This window comes from Meleagris gallopavo, chromosome Z (assembly GCF_000146605.3).
Source record: "Meleagris gallopavo isolate NT-WF06-2002-E0010 breed Aviagen turkey brand Nicholas breeding stock chromosome Z, Turkey_5.1, whole genome shotgun sequence".
In the NCBI taxonomy this organism is placed as follows: domain Eukaryota; kingdom Metazoa; phylum Chordata; class Aves; order Galliformes; family Phasianidae; genus Meleagris; species Meleagris gallopavo.
The window spans coordinates 40,490,853-40,509,753 of NC_015041.2; the positions used below are offsets into that span (position 1 = coordinate 40,490,853).

The 18,901-nt window shown below is 39.0% G+C and overlaps 2 protein-coding genes across 5 annotated transcripts; one reads left to right on the forward strand and one right to left on the reverse strand.

Annotated features, from left to right (window-relative positions):
* Positions 1-270: 270 nt before the first annotated feature.
* Positions 271-12,679, reverse strand: LYRM7 (LYR motif containing 7). Of its 4 annotated transcripts, XM_019610563.2 has the most exons (6): positions 11,029-11,298; positions 8,618-8,690; positions 7,538-7,608; positions 3,764-3,845; positions 2,375-2,460; positions 739-867 (listed from the first exon to the last, which is right to left on the reverse strand). In XM_019610563.2, exons 1-5 carry the CDS (start codon positions 11,281-11,283, stop codon positions 2,387-2,389), a joined length of 555 nt encoding a protein of 184 aa, XP_019466108.1. In that variant the 5' UTR covers positions 11,284-11,298; the 3' UTR covers positions 739-867; positions 2,375-2,386. The 4 variants fall into 4 exon arrangements, with proteins under 4 accessions (XP_010724172.1, XP_010724174.2, XP_019466109.1 ...); XM_010725870.3 differs by lacking the exons at positions 2,375-2,460; positions 11,029-11,298 and adding an exon at positions 12,570-12,679 and having other exon boundaries at positions 271-867; XM_010725872.2 differs by lacking the exon at positions 2,375-2,460 and having other exon boundaries at positions 271-867.
* Positions 12,680-12,858: 179 nt separating this feature from the next.
* Positions 12,859-16,899, forward strand: HINT1 (histidine triad nucleotide binding protein 1). The gene is made up of 3 exons (XM_010725874.3): positions 12,859-13,027; positions 15,725-15,829; positions 16,566-16,899. Exons 1-3 carry the CDS (start codon positions 12,917-12,919, stop codon positions 16,728-16,730), a joined length of 381 nt encoding a protein of 126 aa, XP_010724176.1. The 5' UTR covers positions 12,859-12,916; the 3' UTR covers positions 16,731-16,899.
* The last annotated feature ends 2,002 nt before the right edge of the window (positions 16,900-18,901 follow it).

Sequence of the window (18,901 nt, forward strand, 5' to 3'; positions counted from 1 at the left end):
AAAAAAAAAAAAGGAACTGATAATGGCTTGGTAAAACTCACCATAAACCCAGCCTCAGGAAATCAGAGCCACTACAACTGAAAAACAAGTCTCTTTTCTTCGGAAACTGCCACAACACAGTCACAAGATTTAAAAAAAATTCTCAAGCCCTGTGATCTAAAACAATATCCTTCAGTTTTCTTGTTTCATTGTCATTCATGAACTCAAACCCTGCCAATTCTGCTCCATTCAAAGGTGTGAGAGAGAAGACAAACACTGCACACTCTTGCCTTTCTGTAACACCTGAATAATTTATTCAGACAAGCCTTAAGAACTTTTTCAAACATTACAGTATTTTAGCGTAAAGTTAATAACTTAAGAATTCAAGCTTTTTTATGTGAAGCATAAATTTAATGATAAGTTTTACAACATGGTTTTCAGTTATTTCAAAGCAGTATATAATGTAATGTTATCGGGATTAAGAGCTGCAATTCACTTGTGTTTAGTTTGTCAAAATTCTAAACTGCTAGGAAACAATCTATATCTGAAACTCCTCTCTGAAGTTTAGCAGTACATACATTTACACACTTTCTTTTTCAAGGCAATTGTGTCTCTCAAGTTTCTGTGGAAATAGTACCATCTTCCTCAAAAGAAGTCCATGATGATATCATAACAAACAAAACTGGTTTCAGTCCACATTTTCTTGGCATTAAATTAAAATTTGGAAAACAATTAAGACAGGTACACACTACTGTTTTTCAGAGTTCTCATTACCAGGTTTTAACCCACTGTGAAGAAGGGCACACTCTTCTCAGGATTCATGCTTTTTTGTTGGTTTATCAAAGTAAGGAATATTGTCTTGTAGCAGATCCTTCCTGGGTAAGAGCACTGTAAAAGAAAAAAAAAAAACTATTAAGAATATCATCTTATGGCAAATATTATTTAAAATGATAGAATTGTTTTTACATTTAAAAACAAAAAATCAGGTCAGTCAAACAAGAATCTAAGCTTATGGTAAGCAAAGAAGCAGCATCATGTTACCAACGTAGTACAACATTATATTGATTTTATGATTTTACCTTCTGTTGGAAGAACATTTTTGACTTTTTTGCTTTTAAGAACACTGAAAATATTTTAATAGTATTAGTAGTTGATTAAAAAAATGGCAAAGAATTGCAATAACATTTAGCACAAGAGAGAACAGTAAGTTGAGTCAGTCAGTAAGTCCTAACCCAGATTGTTTACTTCAACAGTTCCCAAAACTAATATTAAATTTGACATAGCCTTCCACTCCAGCCTCCTGAAATCTAATCTGTAAAATATTCATCTTCTTACATACTTTAAATGCCAACAGAAAAAGAAAGCATCAATTGAAAATTCTGACTGCCATATCCTCATAGAGCTGCACAAAACTGTGGTTTGCCTAATTATGTATCACTTTAACCCATCCCTTACTAAACTCTTGCATCTAGCTCCTCAGAAATCAACCTGACCCTTCCCCATGAGGAGGAAGAGCTGTGTCATGTCAGATTTGGTCAAGCAGTACAAAATAAAGCACAAACACTTGGACCAAGTCAGACAGCTTCTAAAATTGTAACAAACCTACAAATGTGTGTGTGTGTATCTGTAAGTGCAAAAACAAACATCTGGTCCAGAGTACACTGATATCCTACAAACCATAAGCAGGAAAACTGATTTCCCTGAGGTTATGTTATTTCTTCCTCTGTGGACTGGTAGCAATGCATTTAATAAGTTTCTAAGATCTTGAAATAAAATTTCAATTCCTCTTCTCTTATACAGAAAAAAACTGATAATTAAGATTATGACAAGTCACATTGATATACACACTTGGAACAGATACATGAAATAGAAATGCAAAAGACAGAATTTATATAATAAATTTCAAAATATTGAAAAATACCAAGTACAAACAGATGAAGATGAAAGAACTTTTAAACCTTCGTTCAAGAAGCTAAGTTTTGAACATACACACAGTAAATCAATCAAAACATACTGTGAGTACGGAGCACTGCTAAAGTTTATGTTTTACTTGCACAAGTTTAATTTGAAAGATAAGGGAAATGAATAAAATAAGAGACATTTGTATGCTGCTCAGTAACCTAACATACTGAATCTGAAAAAAAAAAAAAAAAAAAAAGAAAAAGTATAAGAAAAATGTTTACTGTGACTAACAAACTCCAAAATGAAAATGTTTTCTCTTTAGTAAGGAAAACTCAGTCTTTCTTTTCTAAACTAATTTACTGGTGAATCCAAACGTAACTATACACAGTAGTCCCAAATTCTCTTTATAAAGAATAATGTGGCCCTGTGCACTGGTTCTAGAGTTAAGACAACTAGAATAATTTCATTTGATTGGGAAAAAAGGTCTCCATACCAATATTTCTTCTCATTGTCTAAAGCTGAGAGGCAGGACTGCAGAGAAGTAACAGCAGCAGATGAAACTAAACCATACATTGTCAGCTAAAATAGAAAAAAAAATGTACTAAAGATTCTGACAGTAACTTATTTAAAGACAATTCTGCAGCAATAACCTTCTGTAACAAATTTTCCTTAGCTTCTTCTTTTCCTCTCCTATTTTTTTTAATTTTAATTTTTTAAATTAATCTCTTTTTTAAATTGCTTTGATTACTATGATTATCTAAATTATTTAAATGAATACAAGGTAAGTTTGTAAAAATAAATACATGTATGCACACAGCAGCCAAAAACTCCTAGTTTGCTCACAGTCTGATGACTCCACTTAGCTCTGATGCCCTCATCTGAAAAGGCATATAGTAGAACTGAGAACAGCACAGAATAAAGCAACAGAATGATCACAAACATTCAGCCGCTGTTTCAGAGAGAAGCTTTACCATAGATGAAGAAAGCAAAACAGAGGCAACTAAGGTCTTAAAAACTCAAGAGCAGCTTGGCAAAAATGGATAGCAATTGATAAGCAAGACCACAGCAAATTATTCTTTTATAAAACATACTAAATTCTCTGTCAAAAGCTCCTGAATACAAGAAATTTCAGTGGATGATGAGAGAAAACACGAGTGTAAACAGATGGAAGATAGCAAAGCACATTGCCTCTGTTCCTACTCTTCTATTCTCATCTGCCTAGAATTTCTATACAATAGCGATTTACAGCCAGTACAGTCTAGACAAATCTCTGGCCTCAATCATTATGGCTATCCTAATGTTAAATGCTTTACCAAAACCAAAACTTGAAAGTATATACGAAGATTTACACTGAGACTCCACTAAGCATAAGTGAAAGGAAATGATGTATGCAGCTGAAGATTTCTTCTATATCCTACCACGAGGCTGCAAGATGAACTTATTCTCTTCCACAATAAATTTTCCAAGCCAGGAGCCAAGATTTCAGAATCTGATAGGCTCTGCATCAAGGCTGTCATCATGTGGCAAATATTCTAAGGCACCACTTGAAGCTTTAACAGTCAAAATAAAGTTTTGGATAAAAAAAACCAGCATTTCAAAGAAATTGCTGTTGGACAGGCATCATACAGATTACATTTGTTAATTCTCCTCAGGTAACTTCTACCTATATGTTACAGCAAGAACCTGCAGATACTGTGGCTAATTCATTCATACATACACAGACGGGTTAGCCAGTACATGCAAGCTAAATGGTTAGGATACCAAATATAACTTCTTTTTTACACTGAGGGCATTAAAGGTAGTTTGAGCTTCTCTTCTAATAGTTCCCACTAAAAAAAATTTAAGAAAATTAAAACGTCCTTAAGCATGCAGCTCTACTTACATATTTTGTCAGAATCTGTGTGGACTGCCTGAATAACAGAAGTTCTGAGAATCACTTCAACATCTGAAGCAATTTTCAAAAGCTAATAAAAAGAAACAAACAAACAGTTGTTTAAATAGCATGTAATTTTTTTTTTTTCTGAAGGTATTTTCTACATTAGAGAGCTATTCAATTACCAAAGTCAGTCAGGTCTACTATTCAGTAAGCTATTTACTGTCTCTACGTAGCTTTCACTTTGGAGGTCACAGCTGATAAAATAGCTACAGCATGATTAAACCTTTTGCTGAATAGAACACAGCAAATCTGATTAAAACTGCAAAGGAATATTGTAGAATGCAATTACCAAAACAAGTAAATACATTTATCACAGAATGTCTTAATTTGGAGGAGTCCTTAAAGATCACTTAGTTCCAAACTTTCTACCATGGGAAGGGTTGCTAACCACTAGATCAGGCTGCCTAGGATCCCATCCTACACAACCTTGAATGCCTCCAGAAATGGGGCACTCACAATTTCTCTGGGCAAACTGTTGCAGTCTCTTACCACACTCTGAGTAAAGAAGTTCTTCCTGGAATCTAACCTGAATCTGTCCTCTTTTAGTTTAAATACCTTTCCCCTTGTCCTATCCATGCAGACCATGTAAAAAATCAGCTCCTGCTTGTAAGTTCACTTCAAGTACTGAAGGTACTAAGGTCTCCCCAGAGCATTCTCTTCTCCAAGCTAAACAAGCCTAATTTCTTCTACTTTTCTTCATAGGAGAGGTGGTTGAGCCCTCTGATCATCTTTGTAGCCCTTCTCTGGACCCTCTCCAATGTCCTTCTTATAGTGGGAGCCACAGTACTCCAGACGGGGCCTCAAGATGGCAGAACTGAGGAGGATAATAAATATCCCTCACCCTGTTGGCTACTCCTTTTTTGATGCAGCCCAGAATTCAGTTGGCCTTCCAGGTACACACTGCTAACTCATGTTCAGCTCTTTGTTCATCAGGACTCCCAAGTCCTTCTCTGCAGGGCTGCTCTCAACGAATGCCAATACCTTGCACTTCACCTTATTAAACCTCATTAGATTACTGTGTGCGCACTTTTGGAGCGTGTGCAGGTCCCTGTGGATGGTGTCTCTCCCTTCTTCTGTGTCAACTGCACCACTCAGCTTAGTGTCATCAGCAAACTTACTGAGGGTGCACTCAATCCTACTGTCTATATTAGATAAAGATGTCAAAGAGCACTAGTCCCAAGACAGACTCTAGGAGGACACTACTTGTGACTAGTCCTCACCTGGTCATACAGCCACTGACAACAACTCTCTGGCTACAACCAACCAACCAATTCTTCATCCATCTAACAGTACAGCCTTCAAATCCACACCTCTCCGATTTAGAAATAAGGATGTGGTGTGAGACCACGTTAAAGGCCTTGCACAAGTCCAGGTAGTCAACATCAGTTGCCCTTCTTTTGTCTACCAACATTGTCACTTCATAGAAGGCCACCAGACTGGTGAGGCATGATATGCCCTTGCTGAAGCCATGCCGGCTGCCTTAGAGGATCTGCTCCATGATCTTCCCAGGCACAGACATGAAGTTCACTGGCCTGTAGATCCCTAGGTCTTCCTTTCTCCCTCCCTTGAATATGGGAGTAGCAGTTCCCTTTTTCCATTCACCGGGGACTTCACATGATGGCCTCACAGACCATTTCAGTGATAACCTACATCATGTCTCAGTAACATAGTTTGACTTACACCTACTAAAAGGGCAAGCTATCTCTTTAACATTCCTGCTTTTGAAATAAAGTGGCAAAAAAGGGGCATGATTTGACAGAAGGTAAGAATATTGAGGCTCATTAAAAGAGGTAGAGGAACAGATACTATCTAAAGATTAGCACAGCATAATTGGCGAAAGACCTACAATTCACTTCCTCACTAAGAAGATAAGTAGAGTAAGCCTTGCATATTTTGCTAAACAATAATCAGAAGCCTTATACTTGTCAAATGTATACTCTTGTCAAAAATAAATTAATTTGCACAAATGAGACACCCTGGCAAACATGCCTACACTAGGAAGCAGTGTATATCAACATGAGAGGCTTTCTGCAATGTAAAAGTTGGAGCTGAGGATTTGGGCATCTACACAAAATTTCTCTGCACCCTTCTCCTTTCAAAGGGGAAACATCCAGAACACCCATTAGGAGCTAGACTGCATACACTCCTTCCAATTCAGCTTCACATTAAAGGAACTGTCATCTGCTTTGAGACTGCTTCACAAAACAAGCAACACCACGGTAAGCTGTGTTATCTATCTCTCACTTCCTAATATTGCAATTACTCTTACTTCTCTAGGCATTTGGTTACTATATTCCTAAATAATGCCATGTCATGTTAGAAGACTTTGCAGCTTTCAACTCTGGCAAAGTAATGAGCATCTGGTTGGTCAGTATTTGCTTTTGTTAGCTGCTGTACAGAAGCAGAACCCTAATTCCCTAGGTGTTTATGAAAGTACGTATCTAGATTTTTAGGAATTGTTTGATTCAATTCCCCTGCCTTTGATAAATAATAAAACACCAAGCTTCCATGGTGTTTTAGGAAACTGCAGTGTCAATGAAATTCTAGCACTTCTTCCACAGACCTCTAATCAGTATATTAATTAACACGTATTCAAAAGGTGACATGTATTTTGTAGGTTGCCATTAATAACACATATATTTATATATTTTGTATATATTTATATACGTATGTATTATATAATATGTATGTATTTTATATAAATATAAAACTACAGCAAGTACGTCTTCCATACACGTATCACAGAAGGAAAGAACAATTTAATTGACCACATATGTGGAATGTAAACACAGAATTATCACTAGCAGGGCCTGACAACAAGTAGAAAAGCTACGAAGTGACGACTAAGTGCTATGAACTATTTATGATATAACTGAGTGGCTGACGTGACGTAGATGTTTAGATTTATTTCTCTCCATGACAGGTGGAGGCAACTTCTTCCAAAACATCAATCTCAGTGTTATTAGAAATCCCATACAGTCCCTTACAAGGCTAAAAGTCACTGACTAAATTACTTCCTCTATATGGATGCTAATGCTAGAAATAGTTCATATAGAAGCTTTATTTCTAGCTCTCAATACGTCTTTCAGTAAAACGTGTTAAAGTAACAACTAAACAAAGGTACCTTACAAAGTGAACTAGCAAAATACTTTATTACTTTTAATGCACCATGAGGAAAGAAGCAAAAAACTCCAATAGGTATAAATATACAATAGTTACAATAGTCATGACTGTTAGTTTCTTTTCATCTCTTACAGAATAAGCCATCTCATTAGTGCTCAAGAATCAAAAAAAAATTTCTCATCTCTGCCAATTACTGAGCAGATTATTTAAAACTTTCACAACTTTGTTATACAACAAACTAAACAGGTAAATTCAAGTGAACAAAACTCAAATATAAATTATGAGCAGAATGGGGGAAAAAAAAATCCATGAAAAACAGAGCAGTTTCTTCCCCTGAAGAATATACACTTCAAAATTATCACTAGAAAAAGCCTACCTCTTAAGTATTTTTCCTATGTGCAAAATTCTATGACAGACTATTAAGATCAATATATTTATAAACACAGATGCATGGGAAAGCCTTTCCAGAACCACCTCTTGTAATGATTCAATAAGTATCTGTGGTGGTTTAGGGATTTTTTAAGTAAAAGGTGCTCTTTTTACTCAAAGACAAAACAAATAAAACCCAACCCTAAGTATAATGAAAACAAGAAATACCTCATTTATTTTCTCTTCAGATGTCTCACTTTGGTTATTTTTGAATTCTTCGTTTATCTTTTGTCTTGCAGCTAAATAAAGTAAGCAAAGTAAATAAAATGTGAAGAAAACAATAATATCTTGTCTTTGTGATTGAAAAAAGCTCGTGACGATAAGGCTGTGATATCTGCCTCAGGTCTGCTTCTTAACTTGGCTTAACTACGCTCCTTCGGCTACTTATCTACCCTTTTCCCCTAATAAAAATATATATATATATATCAACACCTCCTTGGCACACTCATTCTGAAAAATACTAGATTTCCATAGAATTCAGGTGATGTTATATTTTGAGTTTACTGGTACAGGAGGAAGACACAATGCCAGATCTGCTCATCTAGCCTTCTCCAAGGAGACCTCACTGTGATCTTCCAATACTTGGAAGCAGGAGGAGGACCAACTTTTTACACAGGTAGATAGTGGTAATATTGGGGGGGAATGGATTTAAATTGAAAGAGGTGAAATTTAGGTTAGCAAGAAATACTTCAGAGAGTAGCGAAGCACTGGAACACTCTGTCCAGAGATGCAGTGGATGCCTCCACCCTGAAGGTGTTCAAAGTCAGGCTTGATAGGTTCCATGGCAACCCAATGTAGCAGCTGGCAACCTTACCCACAGCAGTGGGGAACTAGATGATCTTCAAGGTCCCTTCTAATCCGAGCCATTCTGTGATTGATTCTATGAATCCAGCTAACTATTTCTCATGAAAAAACTGGATGAGACAGCATGATTTCTACTGAAATTACGTTGATCCCATCTCCTTACCTTGCATTTAGGCTCTTGCATCACATACTCTCTCGTTTTTATGGGAGCATTAGCTTTGTTAAGTACAAACTGGAGCTGCAGAAATGACACCGCCTCCTCCAGAAAAGGTAGTATTTTTAGCTCTCTTCACCACTTTCATATCCATACAAAAAAACAGCACTGGTACAGCTTCCTCACCATAACATTAAAAAGTAGCTCTAATGGACACAGCAATGACACCAATAAGAATCAATCTTATTTTGGCATGTAACATGCATTCATCACACAAAAGCCCATCTTACCTTCAAGTGCTCTTGTATCATTCTTAAAAACTTCTTGTCGAGTTCTGTGTAACAATTTAAAAAGCCTCAAAGCCTGTAAATACGAAAATGAATAGAATTAGTACGCTTGCAAGGAAGATTCTTAGTTAAAACAACTATGCTGTGATTAGAAGTGTTTTGGTTGATCTTTCACAGCACTTCCATTTAGTACACTTGGTATGAAATCAATATCTGAGGTACTTTACCTCAATTCCTGATCAGATAGCTTGCAGCCAAAGCAGATTTAAGAAAAAATCCTGGACAGTTCTAGATATTTCAGATCAACCTGAAATACTGCAGAACCAACAGTACATTTCTAAATAATCATTTAATATAATGGGGATATAATCCTGAAGATACGTTCATGCAAGCATATCCATTACGCCAATATAAATCAGAAACAACAGAACCAGAATAACTGTGGAAATATGTCACCTAAAGGGACTAGCATGATCATTTTAGTGGATACTCGCGCAATAAAAAAAAAAAAAGAAATCTAAATAGCCAAAGTACTCTCACAAGCCATTGAAAGTGAAAAGTGAATTTCAAATGAATTTCAAAATCGTACAGTCACTAGTTAGAACACATTTTTAATGTCCCTCTGTAATACCTAGTTAATATCTTCTTCAGGTGACACGGAAAATCCAAAACAAAACAAAGTCTTTCCAATGTAACAATGACAGATCTGCCTATAGATACACAGCAAAATTATTGAGAATCACAGCTTACAGTCATACAGTTTTGACTGCTTATCCACATAGAATGTAATGAATTAATGCAATCTTCAGGAAATCCTGACTCCATGTCCAGAAAGATCGTTAAGGGGACATCTTCTGAAGTTGTTTCTAGTTTTTTCTAGTATTTTTAGGCACTTCAGGATGGCACAGTTCTCAGTACTTCATGATAACCTTGAATTGTGTTCTCACAATTACTATTCAACAAATTTCTCAAAAGGAAACAGAGGAAACACACACTTGTAAATGAGAAATACCTATGTTTTTCACTCTCTTTATTTGTGGACTAGAGCAGTAAGCAGGCCTACGCCTTAGAGGTGAAAGGCCAATCACAGGAGAGTGGCCAGTAAATACATCCTGTCAGGGCCCTAGAAAAAACATTGCTTTCAGTCCCTCAGTGGTAGAGAAAGCAGCAGCATGTTTCTATGGATGCTACTACTTCTACCAGGCATCAAGCCATTTTCCTGATTCCTCTCCTATGCTGCTCACTTGGCTCAGCATAATTCATCCTGAGATATAAACACACAAAAGACAGATGACAAGAGGGAAAAGCTATAAGCAGTAAGAGCCTTCTACCAGTTTACCACTACTTCTGTTGTATAACATTATCTCAACTTCAGTGCTATTAAGGGACAACTTACAAACACCAACAAATTCCAATCTCACTTTATCTCAGCGAGTAGACATTATAACTCAGTATCAAGTATCCTGCTGTTGCAGATATACTGCTGCAATATATTTTTGTGCCATAAGGCAGACCAGCACACTCTCTACCACTTAAAAGTCAGTGGCATGCTTATGCAAAAACCTTTTATTTTACAAGACTTGGTATAAGAGTTGACAATGAGTTAAACCACATGTGCAGATATATGGAAGAGGTGGACACTGCTAACTTCCACTCGCTTTCCATGTCCTCAATAATTCACAGCCAGCAAATACCTGTGCTGTTCATTCCATTATCCACCACTCCCCAGGTGGATAAAACTGTGGAAAACAGACTGACAAACAACATTAGCAGCCAGCAACTGCATTTCTTGTCCTACAAATCTATTTTAGTAGATCTGACCACACCATTTGAACAGTATATTTTAAAATATACCTGTTCTATATTTTCACCATTCTTGAAACAGCACAATCAACATTACTACCAGCTTTGAGTCAAAGACATAAGCCTGACAAAATCAGAGGAAGGATATGATTATTTTGAACTCTCTGATCGACATTTTTCATGTAACTTCCAATGAAATATAAGCGAAAATGTAATAAGTACATTATGTGTGCCGCTTCTATTTACACTTCCATAACCGACAAACAGACCCACGGAAGCTGGCACCGAACACAGCACGACAGACAGACCCCGACCCGCCGGCGGACAGCGGCAACAGTCCGCTCTCCTCGACGTCCGTTCCTTTCCCGGAAGCTCAGGCGGGTACGGACCGAACGGGGAAGGGACGGCGACGACCCCGACCAGACGACCCCGCGCGGGCCGCCTCCGTCCTTTCCCCGTTCGGCCCAGGCTCCAGTTGATTCAATGCAGCCCCCGAGGACCAGGAAAAGCCGATCCGTAAGGCCTGAATCCGGCCAGCCCTTCACCCAGCGGGACCCGCTAGCCTCGACAACGGAAGCCCCCTCACCACCACGCATGCGCACTGCGCTCACCCTCCCGCGGCTCGCCATGGCGACAGATTTGCGGAAGCGGAAGGCACGCTCGGAGTTTCCGGCCCGCCCCCAGGCACGGCGCAGCCGGGTGCAGCCTACCACGCTACCCGACCGAGCCCAACGGGCCACTTCTCTGGTACCGAGGAGCGTTCGTTCCGCTCCAGCTGAGGGCCGCGATCCAACAGAGGCCGCGCCCCCAGGGCCTATTGCAGCCATTCGCACTGCGCTGTACGGCCCGGCTTCAGCTGCACACATTGCGACCCCGCGCGGCCCCACTATGGCCATCACTGGGCGGTCTTACCCTGCAAAACCTAATCCTTCTAAGAAAAAAAGGGGGCATAAGGATTTAAAATGTAATCAGCTTTACTGCCTTTTTTTTTTTTTTTTTTTTACTCTTGCTTTACTACATTTAATTGCAATTATATTTAAAGATAGTTTACTAAGTATTTTTAATGTCAGATTTCCGAAATGGACTATAAGCGTTATATTATGAGGGACTATGTATCTCACAACAAAAATTGACCTCTTAGCAGAAGAAATTGTCTTTATCACTTGCAGGATTACTTGTAGCTGTAAATGAAATGGACACAATGCTCTGAAAACATTTTACTATTTTCAGAACAATATATCCAGTGAGACAAAAAATTGAAGTCAGCTACTTGAAAAAAAGTTTCTGCCCAATCACAAAAACATTTAGCTTGCTCTTTGCCAACTCATCATCTGAGAGACAAAAAAGAAGAAAACTCTCTTACTCCTATTGGTGTTAGAAAACAGCTTGCCTTTACTCCTCACAATGTGCACCAGCTGACTTGACAAGCAAGGGCATCCTCTTGGAGTTCAGATAGTACATCTGAACAGTTAAGACATACATAGTCGGTACACCGGCAGACATAGTCATTCTTTTTCAAGGACTCGTAAATATGTGCTAATGTCCTTTTGGGCATGCATTCAGTCTGCTCGAGTGCCCACCTAATTCTTTCCCTTTTTTCACCATCAGCTTCATCACTGAAGCCTTTGACCCACTTTTATCCACTTTTCCCCAGTCTGGAAGATTGTATTCTATTATGTCCCCAGTGCAAAATTATAGAGAAAAAACAAAACTCTTCACCCACTGAAGCCAAAACGGAAAGTTTCAGAACTACCACTTAGAGATTCCTTTTGTTAAGGTAATTATTGGTTCTTAAACTAACGTACTAGTCCTTATTGCTAAACAATCCAACCTGTATCAAATTACTGTATTTCTGTATTTATCACTAAGGCTTTTTTTTTTTTTTAAACATATATTCCAGACTAAGAACTCCTCCAGGCCAACGGAATGACTTCATCCATCTTTTCCTTACAAACAGACAAAGAGAGAAACCAAATTGGTGCCCATGAAGCACCAATTCCTTCCTCATTTTAGCCCTTGTACTCCAGTAGAATCCTTTGGGCATGTACACTCCAAAATAAATTAATGCAGGACCACAACGAGGCACAGAACGTCATCCCAGCGTTCAGAGCTTTGTGTAGTGTCTAAAGATGCAGAATTTCTGTACTATTACCAGAGGCGTATAACAAATCAGGAACTTCATGCTCTGTGCCAGCAGCTGCAGGCGCCGGATGCCTGAAACCGCAGTGAGCGACTGCAACCAACACAAACTCCCGCAACACGCCTCGCATTCGCTTCACCCCGTCCTCGCTAGATCCCTCCGCGCCGCATGGCGCTTATACGTTCCCCGTTTCAGAACGCGGGGCCGGCGAGGCGGGCCTAGCCAAAAAGGCAGGCAATTCAACCAATGGCGAAGAGGAAAAAGGGGGCGGTGCTCTGCTGGACTAATGAGTTCCGCGAGGGGCGGGGCTGCGGCGGTGAGCAAGCGCGTCGGCGGCGGTCGTCTTGCGGTGCGTCGGCATGGCTGACGAGATCCGTAAGGCGCAGGCCGCGCGCCCCGGTGGGGATACCATCTTCGGGAAGATTATCCGCAAAGAGATTCCCGCCAACATAATCTATGAGGACGAGCAGGTGCGGGCAGGGCGCCCCTTTCTTACAGCCACTCCTGGCCTTGGGGTGGGCGGGATGGAGTCTCCAGACGCCGGCTGGCTCTGCTATGCGGCCGCGGACTGGCGGTATTTGGCGCCCGGCCCCGCGGTGTCGGCGGCCCGTGTGCCGCGTTGAAGCTTCCCGGCGCTGCGGCCTTGCTGCCCGCGAGCGGGATTCCCGTGGTCTTGTGCGCGGGTCCAGCAGCGCCGCCTCGCAGCGCCGTGGAGTGTGTGGGGCTCTGTCCCCCGGGCTCTGCGGCGGATCTCTGGTCTGTGCTATTAAAGCAGGAAATGAGGACGCGTTCTAGCTGCTGGTTCTGTTGGTAGAAGTCTGGAAGCAGCCATCCTGTGGTTGGGGGTCTGCTGTCAGAGACGTGGCTGCTAGTTCATCGCGGTGTACGGGAATTCAGTAAGCTGGTTGGGATGTGAAAGCAGGTGTTAGCTGCGAGGTGTTGGCTTTAAGTTAGCATTTAGCTTAACTTCAGTTTTTTTGACGTTAATACGATACGCTAGGTGGGTGTCTCTTGAAGTAATGGTTTACCGGCAGCGTAGGCTACGGAATACATCTCCGTGCCTTATTTGTGTGCTTAACAATTATGGGCAGCCTGAAACAATGTTTTAACAAATCGTAGTAATGTTGCAGCTGCTGTATACTTTCAAGAGAAGTTTCCCTGGCTTCAGAGTATCAGGATACTGTGTCTTTGTGTCGGGATGTGTTTGGTCCTTTCTGTACCAAGGGAAAGCTGCGTGAGACTCTCCCTCAGCTGTCCTGGTAGCAGCCTTAAGATAGCTTGATTGAGAAGGGTACTGCTGGCTGCTTGATTAATCTTGAGAGTAGATAGGCAGCTCTGACAGCCACCAATACTGAGTACTCTTTGGAAGAGTGATTAACTCTACTGTATTGGTTGATTTTTACCTGAAACTATGCTTTCAGAGTTTAGATGTTTTTAGAGAGAATAACCTTTAATTCATTTTATTAACTATACTGAAGATATGTTTAGAGATTAAAGTGAAGTAATACTGATACAGGGAAGACTTTGCATTGTAAATAGATGTGCAGAGAAAAATAATGCAAAGTACAAAGTCTCTGTAGAGTTAAACCTTATCACTGTTCTTTTAGTTGTGTCAAAAATAAAAACAGCACTTGCAAAGGTGACAGTTGATTTCCTTTGTGCCCTCAGGTCTTCTTTTCTGATTGTTGACTACTACTTCTGCTACCTATTCTGCAGAAAATTAGTTGTTGCTGGATTTTAGCTCATTAAATTACTTGAATTAGTTTGTGCATATGCACTCCCCCACAGAGCCACAGAAAAATTGCTTTGGAAAAAATGAGTACAATGTAAAATTTATGTAATTATGTGCAAATTAGTTTTAGTCATTTGGTTTTAATCTTTGTTTGCCACTCTATTAGGGAGAAACAAGCAGTTCAACAGAAATTTAGAACTGGCCTTCCTTGTAAAGGTAGTTTAAGATAAGATAGATTGGAGAATAAAGTAATATGTGATAAAGCTGGTGCTTGACAATGGCTTCAGTTGCTGCAGGAGAACTAGAAAAGCTGTAGATGTGGAGTTGTGTAGGAATTTCCTTATTGGTTAACAAATAAATGAAACCTCTAGGAAAGACACATTTTGAGGAACATTACTGCTGTAAGTTTTGCTGTGAAGTGGATGAGTAAGTCAGAGATGACCTCTAGCTACCAGTAGCTGAGTGCAAACACACTCTGGGCTTCTGAAGACTGTGATGACTGCAGTACCAAAATCTGATTTTACTGTCAGTTATTTGCACAAGCAGGCATAGATGTCCTTTCCCTTCTCTTTGTTCACCTACTGGACTTTCCTAATTTAAAGGAAACATCTGTCTCCTTACCCTTGTTATCTTGCATCGTACTTCTGGAGGTAAATGTCTATGTTGAGGCTTATTTGATCTGTCTAAGGTACTGCGTGAAGTTTCAGAACAAACTTCGATAGTTGTGTAAAATAAGGTAAATTACTTACCTTGCATAGTTGTTCATATTTCAAAGGTGATCCATTTTCTCAGTCTGAAAATATCTGAAATAGCAGCCTTAACATACTATTTTGAAATAGTCTTTCTCTGAAATAGTTGGTGTTACTGAGAACAGGAAATGTAATATGGCTTCAACTGCATAGCTGCCTTGCTATCACAGTATTGTAGGATTTGCAGGGGACCTCTGGAGACTGTCTAGTTCAATTCCCTCACTAAAGCAGGTTCCCTATTTCTGACCAAGGCAATACTTAGATATTTTTGCAATATGGTTGGCAACTATTTGCTCTTTTCTTAATGAACTGAGCAATAAGAGGAAAAATGAAAATACATGTATTTTCTGTAGATATGTGTGTCATCAGCTCTCTTAGCTGTTATACATATTTGAAAAGGAAAAATTAAGTCATTTGCTTATTAACTTGCTGACTACAGCTCTTGAATAACACTTTTAAAAAACGATCATTCTCTGTTCGCACCAGTAAGTTTTGTTAAGTAGGTGCTCAGTGTGTAAAAATCATAAACTTGAATAATATATCACTCAAGAAAAAAACATCTCTGGCTATGTTTAGAATATCTGATAATCTGCCTAAGCGCACATGTCATGGAACATATCAATTTCCTTAAATCCTTACCTTTCTCTGAAGCAAGTTTACTTTTTATCTGTTTGTTTTTCTTCCAGTGCCTTGCGTTCCATGATATCTCACCCCAAGCTCCAACGCATTTTCTAGTGATTCCCAAGAAGCCAATTGTCAGGTTATCTGAAGCAGAAGATTCTGATGAATCTGTAAGTACTGTAGAAGCTTTCTGTACACGAAACTACTTTTAAATCCTTCATAATATATTTTTCTCTCCCCCTTTTCATCTTGACATTATGAAGAAATAAGTAGTTTTCTGATACAGTAGTTGTTGGTTCTAGTTTAGAGTGTGAATGGAACTCAACTTTTCCAGTAAAGGTAGTGATATAATGCTAAACAAATCTCTAGGTATGTATTTGCAGTGCAGAATGCATTGTTTTGGAGTACAGCCTGATGCATGTCTGAACTCTAGTTTATGATAGGTAGTACTTCATATGGAGAATATATAGAGTAGTACTTCTAACGTGGGGAACAGAGGTTGGGTCTTCCAGTCCATGAGAGTTGAAGAAAGGGAGATTCAGCTGTAAATTCCTGAACAATGCATTTTTTAGCTAATGCTGTTACAGGTTTGCAAGATGAAATTTCTTTTCTTCTTTAATTATTTATGTTGCCTGCAGAAGTTGCCAGGCCCTTAACTGTGATAAAAGTATAGCTTCTCTGATACTTTGTAGTTTGTTACTGTCTAGCTTGAAAAAATTCCATAGCTTGCTCTTTCTCCCTCTATTACGCACAGTCAGTCTTTATAGCTTTGCTTGGAGAACATCAATTGCAGACAGATGGCAATTTGAAGAGCTGTGGCTGAATTTTGTAGAATTAACTGACCTCTGAGTAGTTCTCTGCTCTCATTCTTCCCTTCTTGCCCTCTCCCTTCTTTTTCTCCTCCAGCTTCTTGGGCATTTAATGATTGTTGGCAAGAAGTGTGCTGCTAACCTGGGCCTGACCAATGGATTCCGGATGGTTTTGAATGAAGGGCCTGAGGGTGGGCAGTCTGTCTATCATGTACATCTCCATATTCTGGGAGGTCGTCAGTTGGGCTGGCCTCCTGGCTAAGATTTTTACACCACAAGAGATGCTGCATGCGTACAAATCATAGCAAATAGATTTGTTTCCTGTCAACTTAGCCACTGTTAATGTAAATTGTTCTTGGATATGTGTCTTTGAAGGATAATAAATGCTCTGAACAACACTTGCACAATAAAGATACAGCATGTGGGAATGATCTGTCTCGTGTGTCTTAATGATGGAATAGGTTCTGTAAGTTAAAATATTGTGTCTGGGATGTGTGTGGCTCTACTATTAACAGTGTTCTGCAGATGGTGATTTGTCTTGTCATTTGAAACCTGAGGATGTAACTGTATAGCAGTCTTTCAAGCCCTTTTGGAAAAACTAAGTTTTTTGAAAGCTGTGGCTACAACTTACAAAGCTTTTTTTTTTTTGTTAGTATGAAATTACAAAGATGCCATGCAGGAACTCTTTCAAGCAAAGTGTTGTTTTAGAAACCTACAACTCCAGTTCAAGCACTCGATCAGTATCTGCTTAATAAGGCCTCTTTTTTGTCCTTTTCCTATGAAAAAGGATTATTCAGTAGTCAAAGGTACTATGAAACTATACCATAGCTGACGTATTTATAGCTACATCATGATTTTGATAGAATTGAGGACTTGAAAATGTTAAACTATTCATGTAGGGCCTCTTAAGATGCTCAAGTTGTTTCACAGTGTAAGTGTGCATTTTAGAGATTTAATTAGGCACAATTTGTTCATCTGTATGACACTCTTTGTCAGTGTTGTACACTTCTTAATGCTGTTATCAAATTTCTGCAGGACAGTTATTCTGGAATTAGGCTCATTGAAGTATCTGCCAGTGTAAATATAAAGCAACTGTTCTTTATGTTAAAATTGAGAAAGCCTAGCTAACCAGTTTTTATTGCTTCTTACTTTTGGAATTCTTTAAGCAGATGCCATAAGAAAATTATATTTGTGATGACACTTCTCCAGAGTACAGTTTTAACATCAAGGGCATTAGAGAAAGAAAGATGGGCGTGTAGAAAATGGTGGACAGACAAAAACTGTGAGTTATGTTAATTCAGCTGAAAATTTGTGTTTGGTAAAAGCATATGAAATCACTCATCTCGGAAGCATTCTGTTAGTTTTTCTGACAGTTCTGAGCAGCAGGACTCTTCACCTAAGAGGTTACTTCAACTGGAAGACTATCTAGTGCTTCTGATGGCAAATATATTTTAGACGAGAATAAGAGGTGTTTCCAGTGTGGTAGCCTCACATCTGCTCTCCTGCATGTCCTGTGTAGAAGTATTGGGAAAGCCCAACCCATAGAGGTACAGTATCACACCTGAATCTCAAAACTGAGGTATGACCAATAGACCCTGTGAGGCCAAAGTAAAACTTAAAAATAGCTGAAAATGTTTCTTGTTTGTTCTTGAAAAGTGCTCAATGATATAAGGTGAAGCATGAGGGCTTAGATGGTGCTAGGAGCATCAGGAGATTAACTGTAGGAATGTAGGAATACATATGTGAAATGTGCACTGCTTTCACTCTTCTGATTTTCATTTTTTGTGTTTGTTTTATACCAACGTTACCATTTGTGAGTTAATACATGGTTGATCAAATTGATTGCATCACAGCTGAATCCTGTATCAGAGGAACATTATCAAAGCTTTTGTTGCTCTGTTTGGTATCTGACCTGCAGATAAACATGTCTTAGGAAGGTTTTGCAAAAGTAGATACGAAATGAGCTGGTGTTGTGATTTAACTTGGCAGGCAGCAAAGCAATATACCACAGAGCTGTTCACCTGCTTTCCTCCTTCTCAGTGGGAAAAGGGAAGAGAATTGGGTAAAAAAAAAAAAGTAAAACTCGTGGATTAAGAAAAAAACTTTGTACTGGAATGGATGAGAAAAATAATAGTAATGATAATAATAGGTCACTCTGAAAGTAATGCTTCTTATTTCTGGGGAAACTACAAACATACGAACAGCACAACATTCCATAGAGCAAGTTCTCAGTTACAGAATGCTAACTTTTTTTTTTTTCTAACACAGTCATAATCATTGTTGTTTTTTTTGTTTTTTGTTTTTTTGTTTTTGCCTGCAACGGACAAGAGCTTCCAGGCTGTGCTCGTAATTAAAAAACAAACAAACAAAAAAAAACCACCACAACTGTACTAGCAGAAGTGACCCATAATTACTACTGCTGAAATGCTCAAC

Coding starts and splice junctions, on each gene's coding strand:
- LYRM7 (XM_010725872.2), bottom strand. CDS start 11,283: ATGTGTGCAGCTGAAGCCGGGCCGTACAGCGCAGTGCGAATGGCTGCA. Junction 8,691..11,028: donor CCATGGCGAGCCGCGGGAGG/GTGAGCGCAGTG, acceptor TCGTATTTACAG/GCTTTGAGGCTTTTTAAATT. Junction 868..3,763: donor CACAGATTCTGACAAAATAT/GTAAGTAGAGCT, acceptor TTTCTTTTACAG/TGCTCTTACCCAGGAAGGAT.
- HINT1 (XM_010725874.3), top strand. CDS start 12,917: ATGGCTGACGAGATCCGTAAGGCGCAGGCCGCGCGCCCCGGTGGGGAT. Junction 13,028..15,724: donor TAATCTATGAGGACGAGCAG/GTGCGGGCAGGG, acceptor TTTTTCTTCCAG/TGCCTTGCGTTCCATGATAT. Junction 15,830..16,565: donor CAGAAGATTCTGATGAATCT/GTAAGTACTGTA, acceptor TTTCTCCTCCAG/CTTCTTGGGCATTTAATGAT.